The sequence below is a fragment of the Carica papaya genome, chromosome 7, assembly GCF_054855325.1.
Source record: "Carica papaya isolate Zhongbai chromosome 7, ASM5485532v1, whole genome shotgun sequence".
Lineage (NCBI taxonomy): Eukaryota > Viridiplantae > Streptophyta > Magnoliopsida > Brassicales > Caricaceae > Carica > Carica papaya.
The window spans coordinates 78,618-91,720 of NC_142315.1; the positions used below are offsets into that span (position 1 = coordinate 78,618).

At 34.9% G+C, this 13,103-nt stretch overlaps 2 protein-coding genes across 5 annotated transcripts; one reads left to right on the top strand and one right to left on the bottom strand.

Moving 5' to 3' along the window:
- Nucleotides 1-95: 95 nt before the first annotated feature.
- LOC110812079 (cysteine-rich receptor-like protein kinase 25) lies at nt 96-6,164 on the bottom strand. 4 transcript variants are annotated; one of them, XM_088207598.1, is made up of 8 exons: nt 4,515-6,164; nt 2,029-4,370; nt 1,815-1,943; nt 1,601-1,731; nt 1,325-1,535; nt 848-1,085; nt 518-668; nt 96-443 (listed from the first exon to the last, which is right to left on the bottom strand). In XM_088207598.1, the coding sequence occupies exons 2-8, from the start codon at nt 2,855-2,857 to the stop codon at nt 192-194; spliced, it is 1,941 nt and encodes a 646-aa protein (XP_088063724.1). In that variant the 5' UTR covers nt 2,858-4,370; nt 4,515-6,164; the 3' UTR covers nt 96-191. The 4 variants fall into 4 exon arrangements, with proteins under 4 accessions (XP_088063724.1, XP_088063726.1, XP_088063725.1 ...); XM_088207600.1 differs by having other exon boundaries at nt 2,029-2,730; nt 4,015-6,164; XM_088207599.1 differs by having other exon boundaries at nt 2,029-2,783; nt 4,015-6,164.
- A 181-nt stretch (nt 6,165-6,345) lies between these two features.
- LOC110812064 (kinesin-like protein KIN-14C) lies at nt 6,346-12,480 on the top strand. Its single transcript, XM_022038737.2, has 17 exons — nt 6,346-6,553; nt 7,278-7,499; nt 7,613-7,757; nt 7,868-7,977; nt 8,078-8,197; nt 8,327-8,530; nt 8,627-8,836; nt 8,917-8,991; nt 9,103-9,249; nt 9,326-9,464; nt 9,616-9,725; nt 10,147-10,308; nt 10,391-10,611; nt 10,833-10,914; nt 11,015-11,119; nt 11,221-11,325; nt 11,999-12,480. The coding sequence occupies exons 1-17, from the start codon at nt 6,509-6,511 to the stop codon at nt 12,176-12,178; spliced, it is 2,382 nt and encodes a 793-aa protein (XP_021894429.2). The 5' UTR covers nt 6,346-6,508; the 3' UTR covers nt 12,179-12,480.
- The last annotated feature ends 623 nt before the right edge of the window (nt 12,481-13,103 follow it).

Sequence of the window (13,103 nt, forward strand, 5' to 3'; positions counted from 1 at the left end):
ATTAGATAATTTTGTGTATAATGACTGTTTGGAAGAAATATATGTTTAGTATAAATTTAAAATTTGATCATAAACAAGTTTAATATTTGTATATAATGTTCAATTTAAAATTGAGTTAATGACATTTTTTTAATATAAATACATAATTAATTTAACATATAAACATTTGAGCAGAAAATACACGTGAAGGTTCAGAAAGTAGTTATTGTGCGTGTTTGTAAAGTAGAAGAGTAAAATGCAGGCGGTGATGGGAAGGGAAGGGTAATAGAGCTCGCTTTCAGCATTAAAACAACTGATGCCATTGTTGGTCTACTAGCTGCATCTTCTTGAACGCACAGTAAACTGATGTGGATTAATCTCGTGGCTTCACTTCTTGAAAAATTTGTAGTCCCCGTATCATCAATCATATCCAAACTTGTTCCTTCATTCCACACTTTCCATCCCTGCATATATTCACTCAATTACTTCAGAGTATACATGTGTGCACATGTTTCTATTAAAAAAATGGCCCACTTACATAGTGTAGAAGATCTTCTACGCCTCCTGCTCTATGGAAGCAACTGTTTTTCTGGCTACTAATTATTTCCAACACTATCACACCGAAGCTGAAGACATCTGATTTGATCGAAAACTGTCCACTCAATACATATTCAGGAGCCATATATCCACTGCAGTCCGCATATAAAAGTGAAATTAACCAAACCAATCAATTTTCATTAAGTGATTGATTATTCCGTCCTAATTCCTAATTTGAGGCAGACATCCTACGAATGAATATATGCCTTTGTATATATAAGTAGTACTAATGAAAAGTGTGTCAGGCAGATATGCAAGTAAGTAATCTTACCGTGTTCCAACTATTCTGCTAGTGTTGTCCTGAGTTTGGTCAATCTCAAATAACCTGGCAACACCAAAATCTGCAATTTTTGGATTCATTTCTGCATCCAACAGAATATTACTTGTCTTAAGATCACGATGTACAATCTTCAGCCGGGAATCTTCATGAAGATACAGAAGCCCTCGTGCGATTCCCATAATGATCTTGCTCCTTGTTTCCCAATCCAAACTTGCACGTTTCTTCGGATCTGAAATTTCGCTCCACTAATAATCCCATTTATGCATATGATCTAAGACTTGCCACAGTGAACTTAATGCTCCATTTGGTATGTGGAGTTTTTCAAAATTTTAGAGTTATATGTATGTTATTGAGAGAAGTATACATGTTAATTAAGTCGACGTAGTCCTTGGTTATGTTCATGTATAAACATAAAAGATTAAAAAAAAAAAACAGAGAGAAAAAATATAAGTTTGGATAACGCAATACCAAAAAGAAACCGATCAAGACTTGTGTTGGGCACAAATTCATAGACAAGTAACCTGTCATCTCCTTGGAGACAGAATCCCAACAGCTTGACAAGATTCCTGTGCTGTAAATTGGCTAGTAAAAGAACCTCGGTCATAAACTCTTGGTCTCCTTGTCCTGAGTTTGTTGACAGTCTCTTAACTGCAATTTCTTGTCCATTTTGCAGTTTACCCTGAGATATAAAATTCATTAAACAGTGGGAAAGGAAAGAAGGAATTGAAGAAGAAATAAAATTACCTTGTAAACTGCACCAAATCCACCTTGTCCTAGTTTATTAGCAATGGAGAAGTTGTCTGTTGCAGCTTTTATTGTTGGGAAGTCAAAGTTGAAGGAGGATTCCGCATTATTTGTATCCAAAGTGAGCTCATCTGTAATTGGTAGCATATAGTACTAGATCATGTTGTATGCTGTACCTGTTACTGGATCGGATTGGAGAGAATACGGTACATACCTCTGGCTTTGGGTGCTCCCTTGTGTCTTTTCCGCAGAAAGCAAAACCAGATGGTTAATAATGCTAGTGCCACTGATACCAGCACTAGAATAATGACAGTTACCGAAATGGGAAAGGGAGCCTTTTTCGCTGAAAGTAGGAAATAAGAATTGAATATCTTGTAATTAGGGAAGAAATAAAAGGAATTAAATGAAGAAGATAAATGGTTACCAACCATCAATTTTGGTAGGATTAGTTTGTGGAGGAAGTGGAGGAGGAAGAAGTGGTGGAGCTGCGAGGTCAAAGAAGGGGGCAGTATCATAGGTGACCTGACAACTAGGCAGGACCATGATCGCCATTGTTTTGTTCAGACAACAACCTTGAACGAATCCGATGGCAACTCTTAAGCACCTCTCGCATTCATAAGCAGCTATATCAGGCGTGCACTGTACAAGACAATATAAGTTGTTGAAACCATCAGCTCTGGAGACTTTCCCCGTTGCAAAATACGGCACTGTTGAATTCCCATAAGAAGCAGCAGCTGTAGCAGTCAACTCATCTAACTTCTTCCCCAATATTTCATTAAACTTGTATGGATTTGACACGTCATATAAACTCTCTAAATAACGACCTGGAGCTTCTGCTTCGATGGAGAAGATGGTATGATTTGAATATCGCAACATACACGTGTTATAATATATGACAGCTTCTTTCTGGAAGCATGATTCTTCAACTAGTTTCTGTCTTGCACTTTTGATACAGTCCCGACACCGTTGATGATTCATGTCTCCCCGGCAGAGAAAAAGAGCATAAACCATGTCTGGACTGTCACCGGCTGTTGACTTGTTGAAGATAGAGTGTGAAGCCTCATCTGTTAACTTAGAGAGAAGGAGGCCGAGGTTGGTTCCATATATGCTCCTCTCGGTGTAATTTTCACCTATGCAAAAGGTATACATATATGTGGTTGTGCTGGTATAGGACCATGCAATTCTGAATGAAAGTAAAAACAAGAAGAAAATGATTATAACCAGAACAGATATTGAGGCAAAAGGCGAAGATACCATTTCTTGCCTTCTTAGTTCTCACAAGTAAACCTCTAACTCTGTTTTCTTTCTTGGATGATTGTTATGTTAATAATATATATAAATTTGAAGAATTAGCTGCTCATTACTGATATAACTATTTCCCATATAATATCAAAGAATAAATTTTTGTACACCAAATTCACATACTAATGGTGTTCTAGCCATTATATATATTACATTAACAATAATAGAGGGAATGTCAACTACCTACCAAAATAAATCTTTATTGCCAAACTGTACAATGAAGTAATAGAGATGCAAGTGATTAATAAATAAATAGTCCTGAGAATTAAGACCTGACCAGCTGAAATAAAAATCACCTAACAAACTGATTCAACTAATAGCAGCTGCAAAACTATATATATGGAGGAGCAATGATATTTTCTATAATCTAACTTCATCATCTGTATACCGATGGCTAAATTGGAGCGCAGCATCATCCTGGATCTTCATTGCACAAGAGAAGCAGTCAACTAGCACAAGTTATATTCTAAAGACTGCCTCTACTACCTGGACTTTGCTCCATTCTTCTACTTCCCTCCCGTAAATGGTAACTTTTTCTTGATCAACTTAAAGAATGGCTTTTTGTAGTACTTTGAAAGAGCACAGTTTTTATCTCAACAGAAGAATGAGATAGAAAAAACAAGGTTGACATGAGTACTTTTGATTTTTTTGCTATGGCAATTGCATATGATATGAAGAAGGCTTGACCGATTCATTTTTGCCCCAACACGAAAACAATGAGGTGATCTTTTTCTTTTAAATTTTTTTTGCTTGGTTAATAAAATTCTGAATAAATGATTTGTCATCCATCTGGTTTGAAGACCTCTGAATGGTCGTCTGAGATTCAGCTATTATTTGAAGAACAATTCTTGCTGAGCTAAGAAGTTGCACCCATCAGATGGCTACCTTTGGTTTCTTAGTTGGCTTAGAACAAGTCCTCAGGTCAAAGAACAACAATTTTCAGGAATACTCTGCAGGATTTGGTCATGAAGAACATAAAATAAAAGGTGTTGTTTCCTAAAAACCTTAATTGAAAAACAAAACCATTTTCTAAATATTACCATTACTTCATCGCTTCTTTTTGTTAGCAATAACCCACAAAAGTTTCTATACAGTACTGATATTGAACTCACCTGGTAGTGTTGGTCTTCACCTTTATATGCATTTCGGCACCATAAGACAAAAAATGCTGGCTTTGACAGCAATTTAGTAGAATTGAGGAGTGTTATTATCCTGGCTCATAACTCTTAAATGACCAGAGCTAGGGGAGAGGAGAAGAGAAAAGAAGAAGGTAAGTAAGAAGAGAATGAGAATAACTAGAGGAGGAGGTCAATAGGAGCAGAGAGGAATTGACAGGAATAAGCAAATGCTTTATGATTGATTCTTTGATGCAGAGAGATCATATATCAACATAGTCAATTGTGGGCATAACTAATTGAAGGAAGTAACAGCTAGGACAATTGGCCTATCTCTTGCTCACGACTTACACCTGACACAATTAACAGTAACAAAAATGCAAAGTAAATAACTGGATAAAAGTAAAACGTAAATTGATAATTAAATTTTGGAATTTATGCTTATTATCCTTCTATTGCACATGAGGCCTGACAACACTTTCCCCGTGGAGAACAACCTTGTCCTTGAGGTTTCAATTTGGGAACCAAGTCTTGGAAAATGTCCAATCTTCCCATGTGGATTTCCGGGCCAAATTCACTCACTTTACCAACACCTGCTTCACTGGTTGACTTTGGCGAGCAGCTATCCATCCTTTCCTCAAGTATGGCTGCTGGTTCTGCCTTAATCTGACACTGAGCAATGATTGCAGAAAGTTCAGGGCTGACAGTCGCTTGATTCCTTATTTATATTGTTTGAGCAAATATGAGCCACCTGTCCCTTTTTCTAATATGACTAGAAAGAGCCCATTAATAAGGCACTTCCTGACGGTCAAAGAAGTCTATCTGTAAGGTTGGATTTTTAAGAGAACCATGTCCCCTACTTCTCGGACCTGTGAACATCTGCATATTGCTTCATTCTATTTCTCGCTTCCATCAAATTCTGCTTCAGCAACTTATCCATCAGCTGCCTTTTCCTTCATAAATTCTTCCAAACTCACAGCAAGGATACTGGTATCCTGCAGTTCCAATAAACAGGGACAAGGATAGCCTTTAAGGACCTGACAATCGATTTTCTTGATACTGGAATGGCGAGAAAGGTTATGCCACCACTCTGCAAGGCTAACCACTTAGGGCAGAGACGTGATTCTTGAATACGTCAGACTCCAAGGTATGCCTCCAAGCATTAATTAACTTTTCCAGTCTAACCATCAGATTGCAGATGATTGTTAATCACATTACTCTAAAATTATTAATCACAAATAAAGCTATAAATTGGTATGACTCTCACAACTAAATTAAGTTTAATATTACTAAATTACAATCAGAATAAAACTAAAAATTAAATTACAAATTAATTTTAATTCGGGTTACGTCAGTTACTCTAATAAAAACAAATTCAGACAGATAAAAGGTGAATTACACAACAACAATTATAATAGAGAGAAATTTAATTTTATAATAATCAAGAATAAATTTATTAAAAATTTCAAAGACTAGCGTTCTGAGTTTCATCCTAAAAAAAGGTGGCTTAAAATGCATACCTAAAAGTATGCTAATTGAAAATTAAATAAAAATATTAATTGTGTTTTTCTTTTTGTCCTCAGGTTCTCTCCCCGTCTACTTTCTTGGCTCTGATCTTCTGGTTCCGCCTTCCGGCCCAGCTCACGGCGCGACTCCGCTTCTGCAGATTTCTGCGCCAAGTTCTCTCCACCAGTTGTGCAATCTTTTCTGCTTTACCTGCTGCCTGCCTTCTTTCTCTCTTCAGATATGATTTTTTTTTAATAAAAAGAAAATGTAAAGACAATGTAGCAGGGTTGATGATACCCTTTTGAAGTAGTTTGTGAGTTTTGTTGGTGAAGAAGTAATTTTCACAAACGTGTAAAAAGGGTTTGTTTCTCTCTTCCTCCAACGATGGCCTTTCTCAACTTCAGATATATCAGGCTTTGCAGCTGTTGCTTCTAAATTATTACATTTATTTTGATTTAAATTATTTAATTATACTAATATGCTTATTTCATGTTCGTTACAAATAAACAATTCAATTGGTATTTCTTTATTAGAATTATGACTTTTTTTAATGAATAAATTATAATTTTTTAATGAATATATTACAATTATTATTATTATTATTATTTTTTTTAATAATAAAAAAGTTGCTCAATGTAACTGTTGCCGTATTAAGAACTGGGCTGAGAAGTAATAACTAATTCCGGTCCATTTGAGCCCAAAAGGTCGTTAAGCCTCAAAGAAAGAAATATGGAAGCCTCATGCGTCATAATCCAACGTTTCTTTTTTTTCCCTTCCCACTCCGCCAGATCTGAATTCAAATCAATTCAAATTTTCACTCCCTGGCTCCTCTCCTCTCCTCTCCTCTCCTCACCCCAAATCACGAAACCCCAGTACCCCACTCTCTATCTCTCTCATTTCAAACCCTAACGTCTGAAGTGAACCTTTCTCCATAAAACAATTTGAATTAATCTCCGTTTCCGTGTTCCAAATTGGTTTCGAGGAGATGCCGCCCCGTAACCAGAACCGACCTCCACGGAGTCCCTCTGCTGTAAGTCTCTATATCTTTTTTCTTTTTAGTTTTAGAGATTGCTTGGCTGCTGTGAGAACAGAGGATGACAGAGGAAATTGGAAAATGTAAAATCATGATGCCTCAAAAGGGATAGCTTTTATCGGGGGTCATTCAACTTCTCAACATGCTTTTACTCCTTGTTTTCGGAGTAAAGCTTCTTGGATTTTCCTCCTTTTGGATGTATCTTAACGGAGGACAAGTTTACCGAATTGAAATCCAAGATGCAGGACCAAGTTGGAGGAATTTATTTAGATAACCTATGTTTTGTGCTACTTTTCACTCTAAATTTTTTATATTTATGATTATGTAAGCTCATTACAAGCGCCTTTGTTTTAACGGCGTTAGCTGGATCATGGATACCACTCTTCTCCTGGAAGAGAACAACTTTCTCTACTAGTTCTCTAAATTTGGAAAGGAAGATAGTATTTCTAACAATAGTGTGGATAAATCCAGAAGCAAAACATGCTGGTTATAAATTCAGTTTTGAAACTAGAAGAGATTACCTATGCATAAAAGTAGAGGCCCATATTTTCATTTTCAATTTAATTGAAGCAAGTGGCTCTTCTGTGTATTTTGGTTTTTCTATCCCGAATTATTAATTTTGTTATGTTCTTCACAATAGAAAGGTACGCAAGTTTATAGTTGAGAACACCTTTCTGTTTGGTTTCATTTTTTTTCTTTTTTTTTTTTTGTTGATTGGCAGAAAAAGGAATGTGTCAACACCATTCCCTTTGATAAACGTAGAAAATTGGAAACTGCTGCCGCTGTACGTAGGCAAGCGTTTGCTGTTGTTAACAATAAGCAAGATGGTTCGTCCAACACTGATGTCGGCAGTACAGAGGAGTGTGGCAAGGTGGAGTTCACAAAAGAAGAAATTGAGGTGTTGCTCAATGAGAAACCAAAAGCAAACAAGTTTGACTCAAAGGTCTTTTCCTTTGCAGCAAAGTAGCTTGATTTTTTGCGGTAGCCAAAAGAAACAAAATTTGCTCATTTTCTTAATAGTAACTTTGTTTAGGTTTCCTTCACGTGATTTTGCAGGCCAAGATTGAGCAAATGACTGAACTTATCAAGAGACTCAAGGTTTGTGTCAAATGGTTTCAGCAAGTAGCAGACAACAATCTCCAGGAGAACAACAATCTTAGGATTTCACTAGAATCTGCACAGAAAAGATGCACGGAGACAGGTAATTTTGGTTTTCTTTTATTTGCATTGATGTGTAATCTGAAAACAGTCTTTATACTTTAGACTTCTTTTACTTTTGATTTATAACATTGATATTTTGGGGAATTTTAGAGGTTGACATGAAATGTAAAGAAGAGGAGTTTAACGTAGCTTTTGCACAATTGAGGGAAAACAGTGCCTCTTTACAAATTAGACTTGCAAATGAAGTATCAGAAAAGGAAGTAAGACTTACTTGTCACAGAGTTTGGGTTTGATGTCCTCATTTTTTCCCACAAATTAATATTTTCTTTTTTGCACTTTAACTTGAACCTTGACAACTAGGAAGCAATTAACTGCCATAAAAGGGAAAATGAGGCTAGGGTTGCTGCTGAGAAGTTGCAGGTTTCTCTGAGGGAGGAGCTTGAAAAATCTCAGCAAGAGATAATTGCTGCGAAGCAAAAGGTAGAATGAAACTTATTTGGATAATAGCTTTCATGATTTGTTTCTGCTTAGTTGAATTGCTTGCAAGTCTTCATATGACTTTGGTAAAATTTATAAGTCGATCTCCTCAGAATTTGTTGCTTGATGCAGGCCACTTCACTTGAAGATATGTACAAGCGGTTACAGGAATATAACACAAGTCTACAGCAATACAACAGTAAACTTCAGACTGACCTAGAAGCCGTTCGTGAATCATTGAATCGAGTAGAAAAGGAGAAATCAACAATTGTGGAGAACCTTAGCACTCTGAGGGGTCACTATAAGTCACTGCAGGATCAGTTGACATTATCCAGAGTATGGAACCTTAAGCTTGATAACTGTGGAGAGTAAGCTATTTCCAGGGCTTCGTTTTCCTTCTTCATTGAGTTCTGATCAATGGTTATGTTCTAGGCTTCACAAGACGAGGCCGTTAATCAGAAAGAGTCATTGGTTAGTGAGGTGAAATGCCTTCGTGGAGAGCTGCAACAAGTGAGAGAGGATCGTGATCGCCAAGTAGCACTGGTCCAATCCTTGACTGCTGAGATAGTCAAGTACCAAGAAAGTACCGGGAAGTCCTGTCAAGAACTAGACAACATGACAACAAAAATAAAATGCTTGGAGGTCTGTCGAAAAAATTGTATTTGTGTAATTAACTAAGACTTGTAGTTGTTAGTTTTTTTAATTTGAGTCTGCTTCTGCAGGAAACATGTTCCTCTCAAAGAGAGCAAATAAGGATAATGGAGTGCCAGCTAGCTGTTTTAAATGAGAAATTAAAGGTACTTTAGCGATTCTTAGTAAGAGTTGGTATCTTTGTGCTAATTACATGGATTATTTGTAGTATATGCATATATGTTAACTCTGAACAAATGTTTATTTGCATCCTATAGGTGGCTTCTTTATCTGCTTCAGAAACAAAGACAGAGTTTCAAGAGCAAAGGAAACTTGTGCATGAATTGCAAGATCGTCTAGCAGACGCAGAACATCAACTTCTTGAAGGAGAGATGCTAAGGAAAAAGTTACATAACACTATTCTGGTAATAACACTAGATGGTTATTATTTTCTTTCCTTACCTTGTGAATTCATACATGCTGAGTATACTGTTTTTGTAGGAACTGAAAGGCAATATTCGGGTATTTTGTCGGGTGCGTCCTTTGTTACCAGATGATGGTGTTGGAGCAGAAGCATCTGTCATTTCCTATCCGACATCAGTGGAAGCTTTAGGCAGGGGCGTGGACTTAATGCAGAGTGGTATAGGCATCTGTTAATTTGATTTTATCTACTTGGAACTGTCTTGGAAAAAAATAGTTGTAAATTTTCCATTTGTCTTTGCAAATATTTGTGTTTTTGTCAGCTGAAATCATAACATTATCAAACACTAAAGGTTTTATATTCAATGCAGGACAAAAGTATCCTTTCATGTTTGATAAGGTTTTTAATCATGAGGCTTCTCAGCAAGATGTTTTTGTAGAAATTTCTCAGCTAATACAAAGTGCCCTTGATGGTTATAAGGTGATTTATTCAGCCATCATCTTGTTTTTGTAACAAACAGATGCTCTAGTATTCCAGATGATGTGACTAGCAGGCTGAGACTCCCCTGTTGAGAAAATCAGCTGATTGATTGTTTGTTTCAAGATCAATAACCAGAAAAACAACCTTAATCCATGCCAAAGGGCAGTTTATGTTTCTTGTGCTTTTGTCTCATCCCATAAAATTGCTGGTGCTTGGCTCATGCCCAAACATGCAGTTAATATTGGTTCATTTTTATCATATTGAATTATATTTTGCAGTTCTATATGAAAATATTTTTGGAAAGAAAGATATTGTTTATTGTCAATTTGATGATTTATTTGGTACTATTTTCAGTAATTGGTTTTTCTATGTTCTTTGAAAATGTTTATTAATTGAATGCATTTTTTGTTCTGTTGAGCAGGTTTGCATCTTTGCTTATGGACAGACCGGTTCTGGTAAAACCTATACCATGATGGGTAGGCCTGACGCTCCAGGGGAGAAAGGGTTGATACCTCGTTCACTAGAGCAGATATTCCAAACTAGTCAATCTCTTTCTGCACAGGGTTGGAAATACAAAATGCAGGTAAAATTTGTTTAATCTGTTATTTTAGATTGCTTGTGTTGGAGGTTGGATATTATTAGCATGCTCTTTTTGAGATGTCTAGGCCTCGATGCTGGAAATATACAATGAAAACATTCGCGATTTGCTATCATTGAGTAGATCAAGTTGTTCGGACTTAACACGGACAGAAAATGCCATTGCCGGGAAGCAATACAGTATTAAGCATGATCAAAATGGAAATACTCATGTTTGCGACCTCGCTATTGTTGATGTCTGCAGCATAACGGAGATTTCCTCGCTTTTGAAGCAGGCTGCACAGAGCAGGTAAATTTTCAAATTCTTTGAGTGGTTTCTGTTCCAACAATGTATTTTTAGAATGTAATATATAATTACGTTAAATAATTTTTTGTTCCTAAGGTCTGTAAATTTATTCCTAATTTTTTAAAACTTTAAAAGTCCAAGTACATTTGCATTTCACCCTAAATATCTGAACATTTGCGAAGGAATTTAAGATGAAAATATTATCTGCTTTCCGTCCTTCTCAGGTCAGTAGGTAAGACACAAATGAATGAGCAGTCTTCAAGAAGTCATTTTGTGTTTACATTGCGGATATCTGGGGTAAATGAGGTAATCAACTGGCCCAATGGTGTAATTAGGATTCAGTGCTTGCCAAGTGGATGGTATCTCTTCTTACTTGTTTGTTTGCTGACATCTTGTTCTTTGCTAGAGCACTGAACAACAAGTTCAAGGTGTCTTGAACCTTATTGATCTTGCTGGTAGTGAGCGACTATCAAGGAGTGGGGCAACAGGTGACCGTTTAAAGGAAACTCAGGTCAATATTGTTGAAAAACTCTTAAGTCAAATATCTTGTTTTCTCTTGATTTTAGGCTTTTTATTGTGATTTTTATGCTCATAATTTTCATTAATGTTTAGGCCATAAACAAAAGTTTATCAGCTTTAAGCGACGTCATTATGGCTCTAGCAAAGAAGGAGGATCATATTCCTTTCCGGAACTCAAAACTAACATATCTCCTACAGGTAAGTAGTTTTCTAGTATTTCCATGTGTTGTATATCTTACTACTATGTCTGATAAATCTAAAAGCGAACACACCTTCTTCATGTGAAAAGAAAGATTTTTACAAAATTAATCATATTATGGTGATCTGTACTGTACAAGGTTAACTTTGGTTTTCAAATCTTAATGATCTGTAAAGTAAATTAATATTTTATTATGAGATAATCTTTTAAATTATGACTTTCTACATTATGTCATTATTATTTTTTAAATCTAAAGAGCAACTAACTCCCAATTTTCATGTATAAAAGAAAAAAAAACATTGGTTAGTAACTTGATCATATGATGATTCATACCATTTATATTTTATTAAGTTAAACGTTAGTTTCTCTTAAAGAGATAAATGTGGTCTGATATTTAATTTGTTATTTTATTTATTTAACATATAATTTATGCATGCTGCTGTTCTTGTATTTCTGAACTTTATTACCTGAATATTTCTTTATATTATGACGATTTAGAGTTTTAAGTGTGGGTTAAAAACTCTAGAAATTATTGATGTGATTCAGTATTAATCTGTTTCATTGTAATAAATAGGTTAATGTTTAGTTGCTCATTGAATATAATGTGATAATTTGTGAGTTAATTTATGAAGTTCTGAATAAGGTTTAACTTGAATATTACTTTATGAGCAGCCATGTCTTGGTGGGGACTCTAAAACATTGATGTTTGTAAATCTCTCTCCTGATCCTTCTTCTGCTGGTGAATCTCTTTGCTCACTTCGTTTTGCTGCCAAAGTCAATGCTTGTGAAATTGGCATTCCGAGACGCCAGACGGTAATGAAGCTAGCAGATTCTCGGTTGAGTTGCAGCTGAACTTTGGGAGCCATTGTTTTAATGATTCAGGACACAAGCTGCCACATTCGCAAGTAATACAGAATTATGATTAACGTTTGCTTATAATTTTTAATGGTGTTATTTGGATGTGTATGTGTATCATGATTTGTATTCTTTTAAATAACATAACGTTAGGAATATTGGTTTTGTTAGTTGCACATCCGGTGCAATTTAGTTGTCTTAACAACTTGGACTTTTAAATGTTGTATTGAGAAATCATTTGATGAATACATATGCCAAGGATTAAATTTAGCCAATTATTCCAGTGTTTTTTATGATAACTAGATTTGGAAGTACTTCCAAGTTTTATAAACTTTCTTTGAAAATATATATTTTTTGTTTAGTTAATAAAACATGTATTTTTTGTATTAGGATAAAATCCATTATTTATTGTTTTAATTTTATGTAATTTTAATTTTTATTATCTAAAATTATAAATAAATAACCTTAAATTTTAAATTTATTTTGGTGATACATACCTTTTTTATACATAATTTGAGGATTAAAGTATAAAACATTTACTACTTAATTGTTAGTAGTTTTATTAGACAATAATTCGGTAGATATTAGTTTTAGTTGAATAGAAATTTAAAATATTTTGTATAATCTTTTTTCTTTTGGAATATGATGTAGAATAAAGTTCAAATTTAACAATGAAGACCAATTAGACATTCTTGATTAATATTGCAAATATTTTAAGACAAAGATTAATATAAATTAGGCGATGAAATAAGATACCCATATATAATATGGTTGTTAATATATATATATATATATGTGTATATAAATACATTATATCATCCATGGTAAAATGACAGAAATTATTACTTTTAAAAACCAAAGCAAACAAAAAAAAGGAACTCAATTATTATTACCATCTTTATATAAATAAAAGATAAACATG